Source organism: Gobius niger, assembly GCF_951799975.1.
Source record: "Gobius niger genome assembly, chromosome: 13".
NCBI lineage: Eukaryota > Metazoa > Chordata > Actinopteri > Gobiiformes > Gobiidae > Gobius > Gobius niger.
Window position 1 is genome coordinate 8,107,543 of NC_136864.1, and position 22,798 is coordinate 8,130,340.

The window sequence follows — 22,798 nt, forward strand, 5'->3', positions numbered from 1 at the left end:
TTGCCCGTTAGCCTGTTAGCTTCTTCGTCGGGATTCCATTAGTGTGTATTGGGGCCTCTGAGTCGGAGCAGGTGAAGTTGCAATTGTGGTTTTCTGGCCAGAGACACCAGGGGAAGATGAAAGACCCCCCAATCATCCCATTAACACTTGTATTACCCCCAGAGGGACTACGGAAAGGATTTATTAAGGTAAACAAGTTACTTACTACTGCTTTAGATCGTTATTACATTATTAGCACAACAGTGTTTCATTACACTATTGGCCTGTTAGTACGTGATCGGCTTATTGGTGCATTGGTTTTCAATAAGGAAGAAAATCGTCCCCCTACCAAACAAACCTGCCTATATACAGTGTTAAACAAAACACAAAGAGCATAAACCATGTCAGCCATCACCTCGCCGGGACGGATTTTGATGTAGAAGTTGTTCCTCTTGTAGGAGATTTTAAGGATTTTGGGCCACGCGAACCGGTTGATCCGCAGCCGGTCTCTGTAAATGAGGAGTCCACTGGCACAGACGCCCAGCATGATCTCCACGCCTTCAGAGTCCTGGGACAAAAACCAAGAAAAACATAAACCTCTATCATTGTTTGACCTATATTATACCACACCTATATTATATTAGGGCTGAATGGTTTAGGGCAAATATAAATATCTACTAGCAAATTATAATACAATATCAATTCATTTTTCTTCGCAGATTACACTGAAATATGAACTGCTAAACTACTACAAGAATCAAAACTGTTTCAGAACTCGTTTGTTGAGGTCAGAACTACAGGATTAGCAGGTTTTGAACAACAGATTTGCGATTTTTCACACAATTTAAGCATAAAACTCATCATTCAGCCCTAATTTATAACACATTAGAAACAGCGCACAGCAGAATAAATCATAAAAACGATTGAGGATGAACAAGTCAAAAGGCAGGCAGTCAAGCACCAACGTTCTTCCTTTATCTCCTCTAAGCCGTTTGCAATGACTCTGGAGGGAGAACGTGGCGAAAGCAGCAGCGAAGTTGTGGAAAATGACAGAGAAAAGATGCTCTCCACTGCACAAAGTGTGAAATGAGCAGGTGAAATCAATGAATGGGCTGGCGTTTCGGTGTAGAGAGTGACAGTCTGGTTTGGGGCGACCATGCATGAGAGGAAGCACACAGCTGGAGAGAGCGCGGGAAGCTCTTACCTCGCCCTCAGACGCGGCCAAGATTTCATAGAGTCGCCCTACCAACTTAGCATTTCACAAAGACACAGACAAGAGAGGGAGGCTTGGGCTCATGTGGATAATGTGTTCTTAACAACATGCTTAGGCTACTCCGAGACAGGACTTTGGGGGAAAAAGCTTCATTTTTTAAATCCAAGACTGCCATGCATTTCATCACACTTTTGTAAAGGCGTAAACTACAGGGTTAGCAGGTTTGATACATAAAAAAACCCAGAGGAGACATACTATGTTGTTAAATCACTGCAGCCATTGCAATGTGCTGTTTGTGCCCATTTAAACTGCCAATTTAATTTGATTGCGACTAATTGTCCTTTGCGCAGTATACACGGGACTATCATCTTTGCAAGCCAAAAGGAAGGTGCAAGAGGTTGGTATATAATCTGGTTTAGCTTCATGCTTTTTTCTTTTTTTTTTTACTCATGCTTTAATATAATCACAGCAGGGACATGCATTGACAAGAAGGCTGTGTGCTTATTTTATTATCTACTGCGAATTAGCGTCAATAAACCTTACCAAATGATACCAATAATGGTATACATGTGTTTCCAATGACATCACGCAGTTTGAATACCGAAGTAGAATTATGCAGTACTTCAACATGTAACAATATCTCCACCCAGGATGAAAAAGAAAGACAACTGATTGACAGTGGCATTTTAATGTACTTGTAATCATTGCTTAAGAAGATAACAGTAAAAACACGTGTTTGTGATATAATCAGCAAATGGCAGAGACGTAGCAGCTCTGGATATACTAAAGATCTGCTTCACTCCTCAGACTAAATAAACACATCAAAGACAAAACAGAAAACCTTTCTCTGTTGACATGACAAATTGTAAAAATCACAGAGTCTCAGTCTGAGTCAGTGTTTAAACTGCTCAAGACGTTAGCATGCGACTGGTTAGCAACTGTCATCCAACTGTCAATGGCTTCCATAGGATAAACACATGTGTATCTCACATCTATGAACACTGAGGAAATACAGTAACAGATTAGCTCTGACCTCTGTCACATGTTGTATCCAAGGCTAGATGTTTGGAGTGTGATTCAGAGGTCAGAGCTGAGCTGTTGAAGCTAGATGCTAACCGGTAGCATGCTAACATCTTGAGCAGCTTAAACACTGACCTCTGGTTACTTCACATAAACGTGCGCTTTCTGGGGCCGTGTTTTCACTGTGATCTTCTTAAGCAATGATTACGAGTAAAGAAAAATGCCACTGTCAAAAAGTTGTCATTTATATCTTGAGTAGAGATTTTGTTATATGTTGTAGTGCTGCATAATTCGACTTCAGTATTCAAAATGGCTGCCATAACAACACAAGTCACATGACTGAAAGGCATGTATAATATAGTATTTAAATTATTATTATGACTAAATGGTTGATAGTCTTGTCGATCGCATATTTTAGAGAGCTAAATGTCATTAGTAATCGATCATGAACAATAGGGGCTTAAAATGTATTAAACGTGTCATACTTTGAATTATATACACTGCCTGACACAAAAACACGCTGTAATATTTTATTGGACCGTTTTAAGCTCTCATCATTTGCTGTGACATTGTTTCAATAAGCTTATGCAATGTGAAAAGATCCAGTGTTGCATTCATTCTTCACCAAGATCTTGTATTGATGATGGGAGAGTGTGACCACTGCGCAAAGCCTCTACATATACATTAGCTGGAGTGTAGGAGTTGGATTATTAAAGCAAATATCGCCCACTTCCATGAACTTGTTCGTTACACCCTCCCAACTCTGGTCACTTCCATATCACTTCCTCTTTTCAAATACCAACCTATTTGTTTTCCTTTATTTCCACCCCGTCGTAATTTCTCTTTATGACTCAAGTCCTGCTCGGGCTTTAATGATCCCATCTGTTATGAGGATTAGAAACAGCAGCTCACGCAGTGGTGCTACAGCCAGCACACGCAGCTTTCCGCCTTAACACAGTCCACCTTAAATCCGCAGCGCTAGCAGTGAGGTAATGTCCATAAATTAGCCGGGCAGCATGTCGATTGTAAGGCATCGATTGTGCAGCCATGATGTGGAGAAGCGGTGTTGGAGGCGGCGAGCGTGACAACTTATGCACATCGTCTGAGAGTTTTTTTTGTTTTTTTTTTACTTACCCGGGCATGATGCAGGTCCACGCCGTACATCGATAACTTCTTTGCGTTTTCCAAGAAGTGCATCTCTGCTTCGGCCGGTGTCATGCCCCTAAAAGGAAGAAAGTGATGAATGCACTCATCTCTGACAAGTAATCATTTAAGGCTGCACTTTGTCGCAGACACACTACAATAAGGCATCTATACAGACACAACAGCCAGTCCATGACGTTAACCTTTTACCACCCGCCTTAACTGAGTGCATTTTACCCAAAATCCATAAAGTCACCACAGCCTATAGGCCAGTGTCACACTTCATTTGAAAGCTAAGACCTACAAAACTGATTTAAGTGGATCTTTTTCCTTGTGTCCACTTTTGTTGCTTTTGTGTGGCTTTTTTGTATTGTGTTTTTGTCAGATTTTTGATGACTTTGGAACTTTTTTGTTGATTTTTTGCCACTTTTTTTGTTGAATTTTTGTCATTTTTTTGTTGAACTTTTTGTCATTTTTTGTTGAACTTTTGTCACATTTTGCTGGATTTTTGCCACTTTGTGTTGAATTTTTGTCACATTTTTGTCACATTTTTGTTGATTTTTTGTCACTTTTTTGTTAATGTTTTTTTCCACTTTTTTGTTGAATTTTTGTCACTTTTTTGTTATTTTTTTCACTTTTTTGTTGAATTTTTGTCACATTTTTGTTGAATTTTAGCCACTTTTTTGTTGAATTTTTGTCACATTTTGGTTGAATTTTTGTCACTTTTTTGTTGAATTTTGGTCATTTTCTGTTAAATTTTTGTCATTTTTTTGTTCAATTTTTGTCATTTTTATTATTTTTGTCACATTTTGCCACTTTTTGTTGAATTTTTGCCACTTTTTGTTGAATTTTTGTTGAATTCTTGTCACTTTTTTGTAACTTTTTTGTTTCATTTTTGTAACTTTTTTGTTTCATTTTTGTAACTTTTTTTGTTTCATTTTTGTCCCTTTTTTTGCTTAATTTTTTGTCACTTTTTTGTTGAATTTTTGCATTTTCCTCCAGTTTCTGTTGCTATTTTCAAGCTTCTTTCAAGAAGCTTTTAGGTTAATGCCAAACTAGAATGTGCTCGTATCAGGCGGGGGTTAAGAGGTTAATGGTTTAGGTTAAACTTCTACAGAGGCTTGTTTATATTTCACACAGTTGTCCAAAGATTTAACAGGCTGGCGAGTCATCAGCACAAACACTACAAATGTTAAGGATATGAGCGCTCACTTGTAAGTCCGGTGCAGTTCCATCACCTTCTCCTCCAGCTCTTTGGTTTGGTTTGGTGCAAAGCGCAGCTCGCTGATGTAGTCTGCCCCGAGCTCGTCCGGGTCGTAGTCCCCGAGCTCGGACTGGACCGTGTAGGAGCCCAGCACCGTGTGAGTGGCAAAGGAGCAGGGCAGGCGTCCCGAAACCACATCGTCCCGCAGCTGAAGGCACAGGTAGTACCTATGGACACGAACCCAGGTGAATAAGTGTTAGGAGGTCATTATTAAAGACAGAACCTGCTTTTGTACGTTTACTATGACTGGTGCGGCCATTTTAAATAGATTTCATTATTATTCATCACATACAGTACACTACAGTAACATTTTACACACATTCAGGAGCCTTACCATTTATTAGAAGGCAGAAAAAAGATACCAGTATAGTGACAAAAAAGTTAAGGCACTACTGGAATTGGAAATGAGAATAATAGTATTGAAAACTTGCACACAAAACTTTTTATATTCAGCAACTATTGATGTCTTGTGACTCAAGAGACAGGATCAAAGTAAGTTACTTGGTTGTTCAAATACATGATAAAGAAATGAAGAGCAGGTTTTAAATACTGGGGCCCGACCGATAAGGATTTTTGATTTTTGAAGAGGCCCTTCATAACTGAGATGTATTGGATTATTGTGATGTACTGGTTGTAACTGACTAACTGTTGTTAATTGTTTTATACTGTATGTGTTGCAGCTTCAGGCAATGAGCCCAAGACAAATTTCCTCATTGGGGACAATAAAGGTTATCAATCAATCAAACTCAATGCCAGTGTTGTATTGTGACAGCGGGGGCGCTGCATGGGGGGCAGAGGGCTGATTTATACAGGACACTCATGTTTAGGGAGCTGGTTTGAAAGACAAAAATCTGCAGATTCCAAAACGAAAAAAAGAGTAAGTCTCTATCGTGATTATACGAAAAAGTCTGCAACGCAAGATCTATAAAATAGGGGTGTGACTGATTTTCGCCAAGATGTTTCTTTGTGAGAGCTCAGTCAGGGTCATTTTAAAGGGATCTTTCAGGATTTTTGACATAGGGCCTCATTTCCTAGTTATCCAGAGTGTTGCTGGTACCTGGAGATATTTTTTGTGTGTAATTCATGCAGTTGTTATGTTTGAAGAGTTTTGTGGCGCTAGGCTAATGCAAGGCTAGCGCATGTCTATGGTATCAGCTAGCCTGCATTAAAAACAGTCTGACACACTCCACAGTGCACTTGAGGCAAATCACTTACAGTATAACACCAGACTAACCATATAAATGTCTGTGTCGGTAGAATAATGTTTGGAATATAACTGACCTTGCATCACATGAATGATCGCATTTTGAGGGATTATTTTCTAGCAGATCACTCCGCCACTGCGAAGCTTATACAACCACGAAGCTGATGCTGCTCAAATATAAGGTATTTTAAATGCAAAATGGTTCAAATTACTCTATGGACACAGACATTTATATAGTTAGTCTGGCGTTATAAGTGATTTGCCTCAGGTGCTCTGTGGAGCGGGTCACACTGTTTTTAATGCAGGCTAGCTGATACCATAGAACTGCACTAGCCTTGCATTAGCCTAGCGCCACAATACTCTTCAAACAAAAGAACTGCATGAATTACAAAAAAAATATCTCCAGAAATCAGCAACACTCTGGATAACTAGGAAATGAGGCCCTATGTCAAAAATCGTGAAATATCCCTTTAAGGGGAAATGTTTGCCACACTGTCAGCTGATTCTGTAAAATACCAATACATGGATCGGGCCCTAATTCTAAATAATGAATAACGTTGTATAGGCATTGAAAAAAACATTATTCTGGAACCGGTACCATAGTTAAAGTTCTGGTATTGAAAAAGATGTAACGGTCCTCGGCTCTTGGAAAGACTGAAATGTGAGTTGCACATTTGTATTTTTCTGTGTCCTATTACCAAATTAATTGCATCCTTTGGAGTTTGCTAATTTCAACCTTTCAAAGCACGATTTCGTTTTTGATCGTGATTAATGTGTAAATTTAGTCTGAAAGCAAAACAACGATCTGTAAAGGTTCATGAACCTTTTGAACCCTGTTGTACTCACCTGGTAATGTCCTCTGAGAGCTGGGAAGGATCCGGAGGGTAAAACTTCACGTTGAAGGCGAAGTTCCAGGGACCTGCTGCAACGACAGACACAGTGAGTCCATTGAGAAAAACACCGAGCAGTTCATGTCGTCGCACTTACTCCTGATCTGCTTCTTCAGCTCTTTGTTGGGGTCCAGCCAGTTCTGCAAACACAAAGAAACGTGAGCAAGTTAAAGCGGGACCTGGGCCGGGCAGGTTTCCAGGAGGATGTTTGTAAATATGAGCGACCTGATGACCCAGCGCTCATGAACTTAAGAGAGGGGCTGCACAATGTACCAACAAACTATCATTACTGCAGTTTCCACATCCACTTCAAACTGACTGGGATTTACAATTTTTTTGCAAACACAGCCACAACAAAAACACATGAGTACTCGAAAATACATTAAAGCTCAGTTTTAGACGTGATTTTAGTTATTTAATTCCATTCTAGGCTCATTTTGCTCTAGATTTGGTGTCTGTTTGTATCGTTTTGACACATTAATGGAATGAAAAGACTTAAAAACTGCTTAATTCAGAGTTTTGTTTAGACTTTAGGTGAGCTGCAGCAGGTGAATAGGGGAATAGTTTTTTACCCCCTTAACTCCCACCTGAACCGAGCACATTTTCTCCAGCTTTACCCCAATCCAAAAGCTTCTGGAAACAAAGGTGTGAAAATAGCAACAAAACTGAGACTAAAACAAGGATGAAAATGGGAAAAAAGTGAGAAAAAATGGACGAAAAAGTGACAAAAAATGTACAAAAAATGTACAAAAAAATGACAAAATTTGACAAAAAATTGAGAAAAATTTGACAAAAAATTGAGAAAAAAATAGATGAAAAAGTGACGAAAAATTGACAAAAAAGTGATAGGAATTTGACAAAAAAATTTGAATAATTAGATGAAAAAGTGACAAAAAAGTGACAAAAAAATTGAAAAATTTGACGAAAAAGTAACAAAAAAGTCACAAAAATTTGACAAAAATGAGATGACTGCCCAACAAAAAAATCTGATGATGTGAGGAAAAAGATCTATTTAGTTTTGCAGGTCTTAGCTTTCAAATGAGGTGTTACACTGGCCTACAGGATTTGGGTAAAGCTGAGCTGGAGAAAATGCTCTCGGTTCAGGCGGGAGTTAAGAGGTTAAATTCAAGATATCAGTTTGAATCTTTTGCTTTAGATTACTGGCATAAATATGAGTAATGAGTAGTAATGCCAGGTTTAAATTTATGGTTTTATTTTGTTGACATATTAGGGGATTTTGAATATGTTGTTTTAAAAGAAGGAAAAAATATGGAAAAAATATGGACACATTGACATTTCTCCTTGTATTTTGGAATTCAAAACTCAAAAAATAAAAATGTTGTTTAGTCTGTAGGAGCTACATGCGTCTTACATTGTTGCACAAAAATTAGAAAAATGCATTTTGAGTTTATAGGTCTTTTCAAATTACAATTTATATCAGTATATCGCAAAACATTGAGTAATTATATTGCAATAATGAGAAAGTATGAAGATAAGGCCTTTTTTGTTTTCGTTTCGAGGCAAAAGTTTAAATGTTAAAGGGGCTAGATGCAAGTTAGCCATTTTATACTCACTACTGCCACCTCAGGTCACATGTGTAACTGCAGCTTCTATATTAAGCCCGAATGAGCACCTTTTTGAGTGACAGTGCAGGATTTTAGAGGCAGTTGTGGTGAACAGGTCTGAGCTCATTCTACACATTAGGACATGGCTGGAACATGTAGGGGAAGGAAAATAGTTAATTTTAACATTTTTAAACTCTGTATAGTCCCTTTAAGAGACCAACCTGAACATTGAAAAACAAATATCTCCTTTTAATGGAGCTCAGTGTTGAAACAGTTTAGTAAGATATCGCAATATTCAAGACAGTTATCGAGTATTGCCTTTTTTCTCGTATTGTGCAGCCCTGACACTGTATAACATGTTATTTAGACGATAAGAAAAGATTTTGCAACAAACTGGATATTCTATGAAGATATGCATGATTACCTTCTGGTTCTCTATGTCTCGGTACGTGATGCCGAAGTAGTCCTTCTCCAGCAGGTTCAGGTGGTCGCACACTTTGTCGAACAGGACCTGGCCTTTGGATCGTTTCTGCAAAGACACATTTTCAAATATTACAACATGACGAGGGTCGGTCTCTCATATCTACTAAACCAAGAAACATGAGGGATGTTATTAAGGCATTAAGGAGTGCTAGTCCGAGCTAATCCGCAGAGATCATCGTTGGGGAAGGGGATTAGCTGCTTCCCAAGAGACCGCTGTGATACTCGATACATCCCTCAGACTTTTCTGCCAGAAACGACCTGGATCTGAACTCACAGGTAATGGCCCGGGGGGAAAGATAAGCCCTATATAGTATAACGAATGTTAACAGTTTTTAGAGGAAAAAAAATCTGATTTTGGTTGAATTTTAAGATTACAAAACACATTTTAAACACAACCAGGATATTAAAGAGGGAATAATGTAAAATTTCTTTAAAGAGCTAATATTAAAATGGGATTCCCTCAACAAAGCATACTTGGAGATGTGTCCTGGTGGCCTGGCCAGCCAGAATACACGGCTTTCCTATTCTTTACAAAGACGTGTAGTCTGGGATCAGGGCGATTACTTCAAATCCCCGATGGATGTGATTGACAAGATATGGCAAACGGCAACAAGGAAGTTAGTGTTTTTTATGATGCATCAGCCAGTAGAGCGGACACAATGTGAACGATCATCACAAAACCTTAAAGAGCCTATACCTAATTTTGAACCTTTTAAGTCAAAATGTGAAGAAATGGGTATTTTTACCGTCATGGCCGTCCTTCAGAGTCACTATGTGACCAAAAAGGTCAACCCAAATAGCCAGATATTTGGGGTATTTGGGTTGACCATGCACAACATCAACAAATCATAATACAGCACAAACTTCAAGCTCAGGTTGATTTTTTCAAAAATGACTTTTACAGCCTACTTTTATGGGGCAAAAACGATTTGAGCTTGCAAAAAGAAAACAATGTCAGGTATAGCTCTATTAAGGATATAAGGAGTCGTTAGCATTTCGGGTCAGATTTTAAAATGTAGGAAAATTTAACACAAATGCATATGTTTCAGTCAATTCACGTTTGGATTGGGACAAAAACACTTTTGCTGGGCGGCAACAAGAAGAAAATTCTCTCTGAGAAGATGAAGCATCAACATCTACGCAGGTACATTCCTGTTTAGTACATTTAAGAAAATGTTTTACTAGTGGTGAATGATCTAGGTTCCTGATCTGATCTAGCCTGGGTTAACCAGAACAGATTCAAGAGCTTCCTTTACTGAATGGTAAATTGAGATTACACGGATGTAACGCGGCCACTGAGATCAGGCCCAGACGTAACATGTCGGGAAATGATCATTGACCGGAGTTTACGGACAGCTAAGGCCAGGCTGGGTCTGATCTGGATCGATATGAAACTTTCTGAGATTTGATTTGCTCTTAAGAAAGTTCCAGACAGTCCAGGCAAGTGTTTTGAGCCATTTGTTCACATTCGATTAAACTTTGACTCAGCTGTGGCAAGTACGAATTTAAATTGATCTCATTATCTCATAAACCAAGAATGAGAAACTTTGAATAAACCGTTTTTAAATCAATCTCTTTATAAGATGCTGATTAAGATGTGTTTGAAAGTAATATGAAAAATTCCTGTGAAAAGTGTAATATTTATACTACTACAGTTGAGAGAAGACTGTAAACTGCATAACTAAAGCAAGAATCACATGTTTGTAGCTTTATTCTGAAATTTGATTGGTGCTAATCACAGTTTAGATCGTTTCAAGAGTAATTTTGATTCAGTCTCTGTTTATCTCTCCACAGAGCGTGACGCACATTCGGCGGCTGATACGTCCTACAGAGAGCGGTAATAAGCCTCCGCTGATCATTTGCGACACAGAGAAGAGGAAATTGACAGGAAATTTGATCCATTCACAGGAAAAGGGCTTGATCTGTTGGAATATCTTGTCGCTAATGTCTTTGGGGACAGAGACCGCGCAGTTTCATAATTTCAGCAAACATGTTTCTATGATCAGAAAGACACTGGGAGACTTTGGTAAAAAAACAAAACATGACTGGTTCATTTCGATAACCCACAGCAAAAGAATTTTCTTCCCCCAATCCCCTTTTTGAAATCCTTCCAAAATGTCATAACTTCGTATCCTCAGGCAGCTTGGCTCCCCTTCAGGGGGGGAAACTAATCGCCTCCGTGATCTCTGCGCCGCGAGACCTGTCACTTTAAGACCGTTATGTAACAGCGTTAAGATGCAAATTCACTCAAAATGTATGGGCAGCTGTGGCCCCAATCTAAAGGCCTACACTATTATATAGAGGACACATTTTTTAGTTTTTGAGGACATTTTTGGTCTTGTACAGAGAGATCATGGACCCAGTGACTGATATTTATGAGCATTTTTCTAATTCATACATTTTCTTTATAGATACGACTTGTGAAAGTGTAATGCTGTTAATAGGAAAAACTGGCTCCTGCCCCCGCTGGGTCCGGTGACATCATCACAATCGAGAACCTGCAACCCAGCAATAGTAGCTTACGACCACCGAGTATGGAGTGAATGAATAATGCAATGTAAAGCGTCTTTGAGTGTCCCTAAAAGCGGTATATAAAACCGATGCATTATTATTATTATTATTAAGCTACAGACAGGAAGTGACAGAGCAGTTTGACTCATTTCCCATTGACATAACATAGTTGGCACGGCAACAGTCTGAAATTGTTTGCCTCTATCTATGTCACTTCCTGTCAGTGTCCAATAAGGAAGTAAAACTATAAACATCACACAAATGGCCAAACTAAAGAAAGCTGCTTGTATTTTTATTTCAGCAAAATCTTGAATATGACTGTGTGAACTATATTTGAGCAAAAACTTAAACAAGTTAGAACTACTTTTACCATGAGAAACTGTGTTGTAGCACGGCTGTTGTAGCTCTGAGTAAAGAACAGACGAAGGGAAGGGAGATGCAGCACATCTTATAAACATCGACTTTTAAACATTTTTCAACAAAGAAACAGACAAAGGGCCAGTGATTGAACGAGCAGCGGCTTCTGAAACAGGTGGGAAACGAGCGAAACTTCTTGAGCTAATCATGTTCTGAAAAAGATACAGCTGCATTGCATTGGCTGAGCAAACATCATGTGAAGAGAGGAGTTGACGATCTTAGCTTTTTCTTGCTCTCAATTGCCTTCACTCCCCCAGAGCGACATAAAGGGCTCACAACATGGAGCATATAATGTGAAGAACAGACAGAGACACTGACTGAAAGATCATTCACTGATGCCTAAAAGCAGATGCAGTGAGCCACTAAAAACACAGTCATGTGCAGGTCAAAATATCAGTTATTAGTATTACATTCATTAATTATGAGCTAACATGGCATTTATTACAGGAAAACTAATTGAGTTTGTAATGTCTAAATTCAGAAGCTCAACAAATAAATCTACTCGGCCTCCGACTGACACTGTGTTTCCGGATGAGCTTGAGGCCTCTGTTGTAAATACAAAAGCCTCCATTTTAAGCATGTATTTATAAGTGCTTTATTTTCCCTCCCTGGGTTTCACTCTTTTCCACTCATCGCTTTAAAACACGCGGAGCTGCCACTTCCGTCCGTCTCAAAGGGCTCCAGACTGACCCCCATTAACCGGGATTGTCCTTAAAAGTCCAGCGGGATATCCCATAATCAAACCAAAACGCAAAACACAGGTCTAATCCCACATCCAGGAGGAGGGGGAGCTCCGGGCAGGACGTCCTATCAGCGGCTACAAGTCTGGGAAGGTTGTTCGGGGTGAAAGAGTTGAACTAGTTCAGGATTCCAGTGGGAGGTGAGTCCAGATCGAGCCAATTTAATGGAAGGCACAGAAACACTGGACAACAAGGCTGAAAGTTCAAACAATTTTTATAATATTATTGAAATATTGAGGTTACAATATATTAAAGGAGGACTAAACACATTTTATTCTAGTACAAGAAAAGAATCAGGTGCCTTTAAGTCACTCACCTCCACACTGACGGTGAAGTCAGTTCCGTCCAGGAGAGTGATTTTACACGGCATGATCTTGACCTTCTTGAGTGGGGAGCGGGACAGGCGACTCGACGAGGACTGATGGGACACCAGGTCCTCCTCCGGCTGACCCTGCAACGGGACAGGCACAACAATTACTAACAATGTAAACAGTGTCAATGCCAAACACATACCACTATAAAGATCATTTCCATATTTATATAAAGGCATAATAAGAATCTCTTAAGGGGAAACACTGCAGACAAAACTAATGTTCAGGTTTTGGGCCAAATTGGTAACACATACATTTTCAGCTAGAAACAAAGAAAAAAACTTATCTTCAAAATAACATGTTTAATTATTGTTTCACAATAGATTTGTAAGGGCCATTTTCTCAAAATGCATTTTTCTCACATTGGTGCGACTTTATCTCCATGTAAGTAGCACCTTAGAGACTTCACACTTTCCTTGGACTGAACCATATTTTGAAGGCCTGTTTAGATTTTTTTTTACATCTAATTCCTAGTCTGATTTATTCCCCTCTGCGATCAGAGTCATGAACAAAAAACAAGTCTCTGTAGCTTAGTTACAGACTGCTATCACTTCATCACTATCACTTTATCACTTTATATCACTTTATATCACTTTATACGCCTACACATCTGTAAATACAATCCCGCTGTTGTTCAATGTCAAATTGTTCTTGTGTGTGTCACCATGTGTCACTTTTCATTTGATCTTAATTATCTTATTTATTCATTTAATATTCTTAATGCATGCCCCATAGCCTTATTGTTGAAAGTTTTATAGCTTATTTCTATCTTAATTCTACTAGCTGAGACCCGGCCTTCGGCCGGGCCTCGCTAGTTTCCACATTTGATATTCTGAGATTATGAGTTATTACAAAGAAATGTCCAACCCGTCACACAGTTCAGCTGTAGACCAGTGGTTCCCAACCCAGTCCAAAAACTATGGCCACTACAAATGTGTAAAATAATTAATGCTAAAAATAATTTCAAACAAACTGCAATTTGAGTGTTTGATGCACCCGTAGTCCTTTCTTATTAACTACAACGACAATATGTTCGCTAAAAGGGAATAGAATTCAAGAGACAGTGGAATAATGATGGATAAATATTAGGGGTTCAGCTCTAACGGTTCGGTTCACGGTGCAGGGCCCGTGGTTTGGTGCATCACGGTAGTGTACAATGTAAAAAAAAAATAAGTTGGTTTAGAAATGAAATAGCCTAATGATCGTTGTTAGACAGTATTTATAACCGTACAATACAATTCGCAATGCTTTCAAAGCTGCTTTAGAATAAAATGTACCTCTGGGCTCACAATACGTGAAAGCAAATGACACACATCGCCCTGTTTCGATGCGCGCGCGCTCACATACGCACACACGCACGCGCGCACGCACACACCGCCCTGTTTTGATGCACACGCGCACACATACGCACGCACGCACGCGCACACGCACGCACACACCGGCCTGTTGTGATGCACGCGCGCACACAGACACGCACCGACGCACACACAATCGCGCGCACGCGCGCACACACGCATCGCCCTCTGTGGATGCGCGCACACGCACGGCAGTCAGATCTCGTGCACTCGCGTTGTTGTGACGGCGGGTTGTCCTCGGACAGCAGCACCGCGGTCCATATGGACCCGTGGTCAATGCCCGCAGGCGGCGGGACCGCAACGTGGGGGCCGGCACCACGCACACACTCAGTACTGTCGCCAGGCTTCCTGATGTTCCCAAACGGTCTCCCAACCCAGTCCTAACCAGGCCCTTCCCTGCTTAGCTTCGGAGGAACGGTCTCCCATCCCAGTCCTAACCAGGCCCGTCCCTGCTTAGCTTCAAAGTCGGTATGGGAAATAAACATGGCGGCGCCCAGGCGACGGCCATTGAGATAGCGTTTTCTATTATAGATGTTATATGTTTTATGTTGCACGCTTGCACCAAGAAAACTTCCTAGTTTGTGAACCTGTTCTCAAACCTTGGCAATAAAACCTATTCTGATTCTGATTGGGTTTTGAATTTCAAAAAACAAGGCAACATTTCTACAAATTTTTTTCACCAAAAAAGCTTATTTTAAATCTAAGATTCCAAATCCCCTCTGAAAAAAAGTCTTTGTAAATAAAAACATAAAGTTAAACCTGGCTAAATCCTTTATTCACACTTCCTCTGGAAATATAAGTGACATTTTGGGCATTTTTAAGCACAAAAGGTAAAACAAACTTCCAATACATTTTTTCCTTGTTTTTATGCCAGCAGATCTACAGCAGAAGTTTCAAATGAATATCTTCAAATTTAAAAAGTTTCCCTATTCAGCTGCAGTGTCTCGCCTTAGGAGTTAGAAAGTAAAACCCAAATCTGTTGTGTGAAGATAATATTGGAAGCGTAAAAAAAACACAGAAAAAGGATTTGACCTTGTTACTAACCACATAATGGAGCCACAGTGGCACTAACAGACCGACAATGAGCCTAAATACCTGTGTCCACCTCAAATGTCACTTATCTAACATTACGGGCCGCTCGTCACATGCCCACCTCTAAAAATAGTCCCTGAAAGCAGCACACAGTGGGGAAGGCAAACTGTCCGACCATTTTATCCGGAAAGGAGTAAATCCAATTTTCCACTTCGCTGCAAACGAAAATCTCCTACAGAGCGACTTTGTGACCGAGCAGAAAAGGCCAAACATTCAGTCTGAGCAAACAGAAGAGGTGATGGTCTGCGATCTCTTTCACGCTTTCACACTCGTGCTGGAGACAGGCCGTGTCCCCCTCAGCGTCCCAAACCTCCACCCCCAGAAATGCATCAGAACATAACAGTACGAGCAAAAAGCAATTTATTTCAGATAACTGGAGTCGTGTCAGTATGAAAAAGTAAACAAGAAATAAGTGTCTTTTTCATCAAATCAGTTCATGGGGCAAATTTCTACATCTAAATTAAGATGTTACTCATTTGTAGGTTAAGTTCTTTTAACGCAGTGACCAAACAAAGCTTTAGGCCCATTCCCGCCATCCCTGATGATCCCCAGGGACGAAATCACACCTTTTTTTTTAGGTTTTCAATTACAATAGTATATTATAGATGATTAAAGCAGTACTATATAACTTGTTTACCTTAATAAATCCTTTCCGTAGTCCCTCTGGGGGTAATACAAGTGTTAATGGAATGATCGGAGGGTCTTTCATCTCCCCCTGGTGTCTCTGGCCAGAAAACCACAATTGCTGTTTTTCTGCCTACGGGTCGGAGGCCCCAATATACACTAATAGAATCATGAAGAAGAAGCTAACAGGCTAATGGGCAAAGCTAACTGTGGGCTAGCACCATTTTAACAGTATTTAGAGCCAAGTTTGAGAGAAAAAAAGGATCTTCATTGTGTACTTGGATGTACAATATCCCTCTCTCCCTTTGTCTTTTCTGTCAGCGTAGTATTTACTCTCACGGACAATTAATGAGTAAAAAAAAAACGTAACATGCTACGACACCTGCAGTGGCGCTTACGGCCTCTAGGGGAATGAGTTACTTAGTAGTGCTTTAACCTACAAAATGTGATTAAAAAACAAACATTTAAAAGCTTTAAAGTTGCTACACCCCAGAAAACCACTCATTTATTCTTCATATTAACAACTAGGGATGCACCGATACCGATACCAGTATCGGGTATCGGGCCGATACCACATGCTTGTACTCATACTCGTACTCATTCATGAGGTCCCGATACCAGGAACCGATACCATTTGACGTGCGGCCAGCGCACCTACGAGGCGCAGCTCTCAGCTGAGGAGAGAATATAGCAACAAACTGGAGAATTCTTTAGTGGAAATACAATAATCCACATAGAGCTGACTTTATTACAGACTGCGCTCTCTAAATCAGAGTCTGTGCTGGATTTAACCAGAGCTAAATGTTGTTAGAGCTGCAGCGTCTGCAGTGTTTACAACATACAGGCTAACGTTGCTAAATCGCGGCTAGCGCAGTTTTGGCCATTCTGACGCCGTTTTATGACCAGTCCTCAGAAAATCCAACGTAAAGACATACAGCATGTCCATATAGAGCGAAAATGAGCTGCAGCAGAACAATGAAAACGCTGTAGCTTCTCGCTAAGTTGCTACAAAACACACGAGAAAATCCACACGGAGCTGCAGTAAAGGCGAAAAGAGACCATTTAAGTAACCTCTCAATACTATTGTTAAATAAAAATACATAAATGAATAAAGCACAGGCATTGGGAGCTTTTGGACATGGGCTTTTCTTTCTATGATGGACAGTGCAATAAAAATAAAAATTATATTGAATGAAAATAAAAATAAATGGCATCAGCACAATTCTAATATAACTGCTCTTAAATGTGTAGCCTACTTGTAATGTAAATGAGTAAATTTACTAATTACAAACCAATCTGCTGTGAAAAAAGTAAGAATGTTGAAGAAAATGCCTTGTACTCGTATCGGTATTCGGTATCGGCGAGTACTTAAATCCAAGTACTCGTACTCGTATCGGTTTTAGAAAAAGTGGTATCGGTGCATCCCTATTAACAACGCAGTGCCTCTTAAAGCTAAACAAATGTACATTGTATAATTTTTTTGGTTGTTTCTTCCTCTGAAACACTGAAGAGGCACCAAGCTTAGCCGCAGCACAGTGGAGGACTCACAAGAGGCGCCACAGGAAACAAAAAAGGGACAAAAGAGGAGGTATCCGGGCAAGACTCGCAGCTAAGTCACACAAATCTTCTGTCCCTACTATTGTTCTGACAAATGTTCGTTCACTGGAGAATAAGATATTGTCAAATATGATATTCGTCTGCTATACGCTCTTCCCAGAAGGTGGTGAAAGACTGTTGTGGAGCGGAGGGAGCTGCGCAGGAGGAAGAGGAAGGAGCTGACCAGTGCAGGACTCCTCCAGTTATTTTTAGTAACTTAAAGAAAGGTAAGACCTAACGACTCCTATTACGTTGTTTTAATGTATTTCAGGCGATTACAGTCCACTAAGAATTGTACTCGACACAAACTGGCCTCCCCGGCAAGTGCAAGAATCCACTGTGGTTTGCCCCACTATCGACCCGTGTTGATCCTCCGGCGCTGTTGACCAGACACAGACAGAGGACGCCGGCGCCCGGGTGTTAAAATGTGCCCGTTTCTCTCAGTCATGTTCGTGTCACTTCACACCGACCTGAAAACAGCCCCAACCATCCATCTACATCAACGAGGCAAACAGCGAGGCGTGAGGAGCAGCACGTAAAAGCTACACAGCGGTTCAAATACAGGGTTTGTTGCCTTATTAACATCTTAAAGGTACACTGTGTAACATCATGGACTATACGGTTGCCATCAGTACAAAACATTCTCCTAATGAGCAGCTCGACAAAGAAAAATGCTAGTTTTGCAGTGTGTAATCAAAGAATGGATTTGAATGAGAACCTGTAACTTGCTTCAATCAAAAATTCTGCTGACTTTAGTGGACATCTCCATGGCAACGAGCTGAGACGTACCCACTACTGGTAAAGTTACAGTCATGTCTTAGGAGAGCTGAGCCGCTCAGAGCAAAATAACATGTTTGTTTGTATGTTTATGAAGTATTTTTCAATGCTGAAAATATCTGTCACAAAATAAAAGCTTGTATTTCAATGTTATTTTTTTGGTAAAATTCTACACGGTGTGGCTTTTCAAAGGGATATTTCAGGATTTTTGACATAGGGCCTCATTTCCTAGTTATCCAGAGTGTTGCTGATTTCTGGAGATATTTTTTTTTTTGTAATTCATGCTTCATTGTAATTCTTCTGTTTGAAGAGTTTCGTGGCGCTAGGCTAATGCAAGGCTAGTGCATTTCTATGGTATCAGCTAGCCTGCATTAAAAACAGTCTGACCCGCTCCACAGAGCACCTGAGGCAAATCACTTATAACACCAGACTAACCATATAAATGTCTGTGTCCATAGAATAATTTTTGGAATATAACTGACCTGCATCACATGAATGATCGCATTTTGAGGGACTATTTTCTAGCAGGTCACTCCGCTGCTGCGTAGCTTATACAACCACGCAGCTGATGCTGCTCAAATATAAGTTATTTTAAATGCAAAATGGTTAAAATTATTCTATCGAAACAGACATTTATGGTTAGTCTGGTGTTATAAGTGATTTGCTCAGGTGCTCTGTGGAGCGGGTCAGACTGTTTTTAATGCAGGCTAGCTGATGCCATAGAAATGCACTAGCCTTGCACTAGCCTAGCGCCACGAAACTCTTCAAAAATAAGAACTGCATGAATTACAAAAAAAATGTCTCCAGAAATCAGCAACACTCTGGATAACTAGGAAATGACGCCGTATGTCAAAAATCCTGAAACATCCCTGTAATTGAGTTTATAAGCACCATTTCACAACTTTTAAGAAGCTATACTGTCACAATAGCTAGTTGTTTTACGAAAAGTAAAACAACTAGCTCCTATATCACAATCGATAAAAATCCTTAGCTTCTTCTCAGGCTAAACTGAATTTCTTGTAAAATAGTTCATTTCCCCTACAACAACTTTTGAAATTTACATTATTGCATCATCGAGATCACAAGATTTACTCAGACTGTGACCGTATCCCACTGCCTTTAAAAGTGACTGTACTATTGTGATTGGGACAGAAGTATTTCCAGGAACCTCTGTGAAGGCATTTGTGCTGATGTTATCGTCACTCTTTAAATCTGGGACATCGAAGCAGGGTTTCTGTGAAGTCTCGGATTGTCCTCTTTCTGTTCTGTTCAGCCTTTAATGCCTGCGATTCCTATCTCATCTCATTGACAGCAAGTAGGAAAAATAAACCGCTCTGTCGGGGCTGGAGAATTTTGGAAAAACGGTTGGAAATTTTGAGTAAAATAAAATAGCTTTTCTCCAGCCCTCGTGTTTCCAGGCAAAATGCTCGACGTCTCAGTCTGGACACAAATGACTTCAACTGCCCCTGAACTGCAATGCTGCGTTCACGTGCACTGGGGAACTTCTGTTTTCCCTGAGACGTGATGTCATTGTCCCCTGTTGGTTTGTGGGAAGTGGGGATTTGGATGACACCAACTAAAATCGGTCTTTTGTCACGGATTAGTGTTTAACGGAGTTGACTGACATTTCTCTTACAATTATGTTACACCAAAGACAACAAAAGCACACATTAAAGTCAAGAAAGTTAAAGGGACTATACAGAGTTTAAAAATAATAAAATTAAGTACTTTCCTCCCCCTGCATGTTCCAACAATGTCCTAAGGTGTAGAATGAGAAGAGACCTGTTCATCACAACTCCCTCTAAAGTTGTTACTTCAGGTCCAAAGTGCCGTCATGCACGAGCTTAATATAGAAGCTGCAGTTACACGTATGACCTGAGGTGGCAGTAGTGAGTATAAAATGGCTAACTTGCATCGAGCCCCTTTAAAGAGTTTAACTAAAAAGCTCACAAGACGGTAAATGAACAAATCAGCTGATTTCCGCAGTCAGGTGTGGCATAGTGGTGCAGCGGTTTGCACTTGTGCTTTACAGCTAGAAGGTCCCAGGTTCCATCCCCGACTGGAGGGGCCTTTCTGTGTGGAGTTTGTATGTTCACCCTGTGCCTGTGTAGGTTTTCCCCGGGTACTCCAGTTTCCAACATGTTCAATAGGCCAGAGTGAATGTAGTGTGTGAGTGAGTGTTTGGTGGTGGTCGGAGGGGCCGATGGCACAGATTGGCTGCCTCGCTTCTGTCATTCTAACCCAGGGCATTTGTGGCTTCAATAGTAGCTAACCATCACTGAGTATGGTGTGAATGAAGAGTGACTATAGTGTAGAGCTTTGAGAAACTTGGGAACACACGCTTGTAAAGCGCAATACAAGCGTCAGCCATTATCAGGACGGGAAGCTCGTTTGGACCCGAGTTCCCCGGTTGTTTTCCTCAGCTGAGTGAGCGTTCATGTATATTTTCCAACCAGGGAGAACGTTTTTCCCAGTTTCAGATGACCACATGAACGCAGCATAATAACTCGCACTATGCTCATCCATAAAGTCTGTGCCAAAATACCTTTTAACAAAAAGTACCTTAATTTTATGAGTGCAATATACATTTTAAGGGATTTTTAACGGGTCCCATGAAGCTAAAGTAACTTTTAGCTTTCAGCCAAGTTTAAATCCAAAGTTTAAATCCAGACAGCTTCAGCAGACACATTACAATCATTTCAGCATTCAAAAAGCCCCCACTGTGCAGCAAGGTCTCCCACAAAGGTCCCAGGTTTGAATCCCAAACAGCGTCTGCCTATCTGAGTTTGTGTTGTGCATAAACCTATAGCCCAAGATCGTGGCACGTAACTTCTTCCACAAACCGCGGGTCCTGTTTAAGTTACCTGTTCTTTGCGGGCCGGGGTGCTGTGTCCGACCGCCGCCGGGAGCTGCTCGGGCTGGTTTAGGGGCGAGGCGGTTTGTGACGGTGCTTTGGCCTTCTCCTCCTTCTCCTGCTGCTGCTTCGCTTCAGACTCGGGGCCCGTTTCTGTCGTCATGGTCGATCAAGCTGCAACAACAGAAAAAACAAGTCAGTGTCAATTTCACACCATCCAGAAATACAGCAAAAGGGGAATTTGTGAACCACTTTTTTTTTACATTAGAGTGTACTTTATTGCATGGTCTTCAAATATTACTCTGAACTCTAAAATTGGATTCCCGACAGCAGCATGCACTATGTCAGTCCCTGGAGACAAGACACAAACAGTGACTCGATCTACTGTCAACAAATCCTCAGTGACACGGTCCGTTTTGGAGAAGTGGAGTGGAGCAGAGCGGTGTAATTGAAATTAATGCAGGGGCTTAGGTTGAACTGAGGCCTGTGATTTGGAAGTGTCAGCAACTTGGCCAGTAACAGAATGAACAAAAAAATGAAAAAGTGCTTTGGGCAGCGATTTGAGCCCATTCTACAAATTATACATCAGGCAGCAGCTCGCAGTGGGCTCATTCTGGTCAGAAAAGGATAAAAGTTGGTCACTGGTCACTATGCTGCATTAACTGTGACAGCTGAAATGTGAAGTTAAATATAGTCAAGTCAAAGTAACATCTTTACCCACTTAAGTTAGACTGAATGTTAGGTTTTAACATTGAAGAAGCTAAAAATGACTGAAAATATGACTAAAATGTCAAGATATTTTTGTCAACAACTACAAACTAAATAAAGATGAAAAGCTGGGAATAAAAACAGTGACCTAGTTTGAAAGAGACTTGTGTCTTTCAAAAGTAATACTCCAAGAACAAGTCCTGTCCTCTGTCTGTGAAGGCGCCAAAGAGAATCTATCCACGCTAAGACTAAAACTAAACTCAACACTGCTTTCATGCACTTTTTCTACTAAACAACAAATAAGCAAAATGGGAAAAAGCTGCTCAAAAAGGTAGGAATGAGGTTGTCTTTGTAGTAGTTCGCAGGAGTCACATGTGCACAAGGTGGGCTGGCATAAAGTCACCTGGTGTATGATGTAATGTGCACAAAACAAATAAACACACGGCATATAGAAAAACAGGAAAATTCTATGTTTCTTTGAATTTTTGAGATGTTTAAGAGATTATGCAGAGTTTAAAAATGTTAAAATTATGTATTTTCCTCCCCCTACATGTTCCAGCCATGTCCAAATGTGTAGAATGAACTCAGACCTGTTCACCACAACTGCCTCTAAAATCCTGTCACTCAAAAATGTGTTACTTCGGGTCCAAAGTGCCGTCATGCATGAGCTTAATATAGAAGCTGCAGTTACACATATGACCTGAGGTGGCAGTAGTGAGTATAAAATGGCCAACTTGCATCCAGCCCCTTTACATCATTTAAAAAAAACAAACTGATCCGAGGCACCACTGGCTAATGAAAAGTCCTGCCCTGACGAAGACCTGGAATACTTGAAGTACCCCATATGCCTTTAAAAGTACTTTTAACTCGTCAGAAGTTCCTCGGATCAGCTTCCTTTATCAGGCGTTTTGTACGGATTCTTGCTGCTCCAGCTCCCTTTAAAAGAAATCATTATCCCACATTTTTCTGCTTCCTGTACGAGTTCAAACCTC

General features: G+C 40.4%; 1 protein-coding gene across 4 annotated transcripts in view; it reads right to left on the minus strand.

The window, feature by feature from the left end:
* epb41l3b (erythrocyte membrane protein band 4.1-like 3b) overlaps positions 1-21,261 on the minus strand; it is a gene marked incomplete at its 5' end in the record, with an annotated part of 57,690 nt that extends 36,429 nt beyond the window's left edge. For 2 of the 4 annotated variants that reach the window (XM_079569686.1, XM_079569685.1), the window contains 8 exons: positions 395-547; positions 3,347-3,434; positions 4,568-4,786; positions 6,670-6,745; positions 6,811-6,853; positions 8,703-8,807; positions 12,746-12,880; positions 21,109-21,261. In XM_079569686.1, the coding sequence (XP_079425812.1) occupies positions 395-547; positions 3,347-3,434; positions 4,568-4,786; positions 6,670-6,745; positions 6,811-6,853; positions 8,703-8,807; positions 12,746-12,880; positions 21,109-21,261 (972 nt within the window). Of the gene's footprint in view, positions 1-394; positions 548-1,183; positions 1,229-3,346; positions 3,435-4,567; positions 4,787-6,669; positions 6,746-6,810; positions 6,854-8,702; positions 8,808-12,745; positions 12,881-21,108 lie in introns of all 4 variants that reach the window. The other 2 variants (XM_079569684.1, XM_079569683.1) reach the window with 2 other exon arrangements.
* Positions 21,262-22,798: the final 1,537 nt, after the last annotated feature.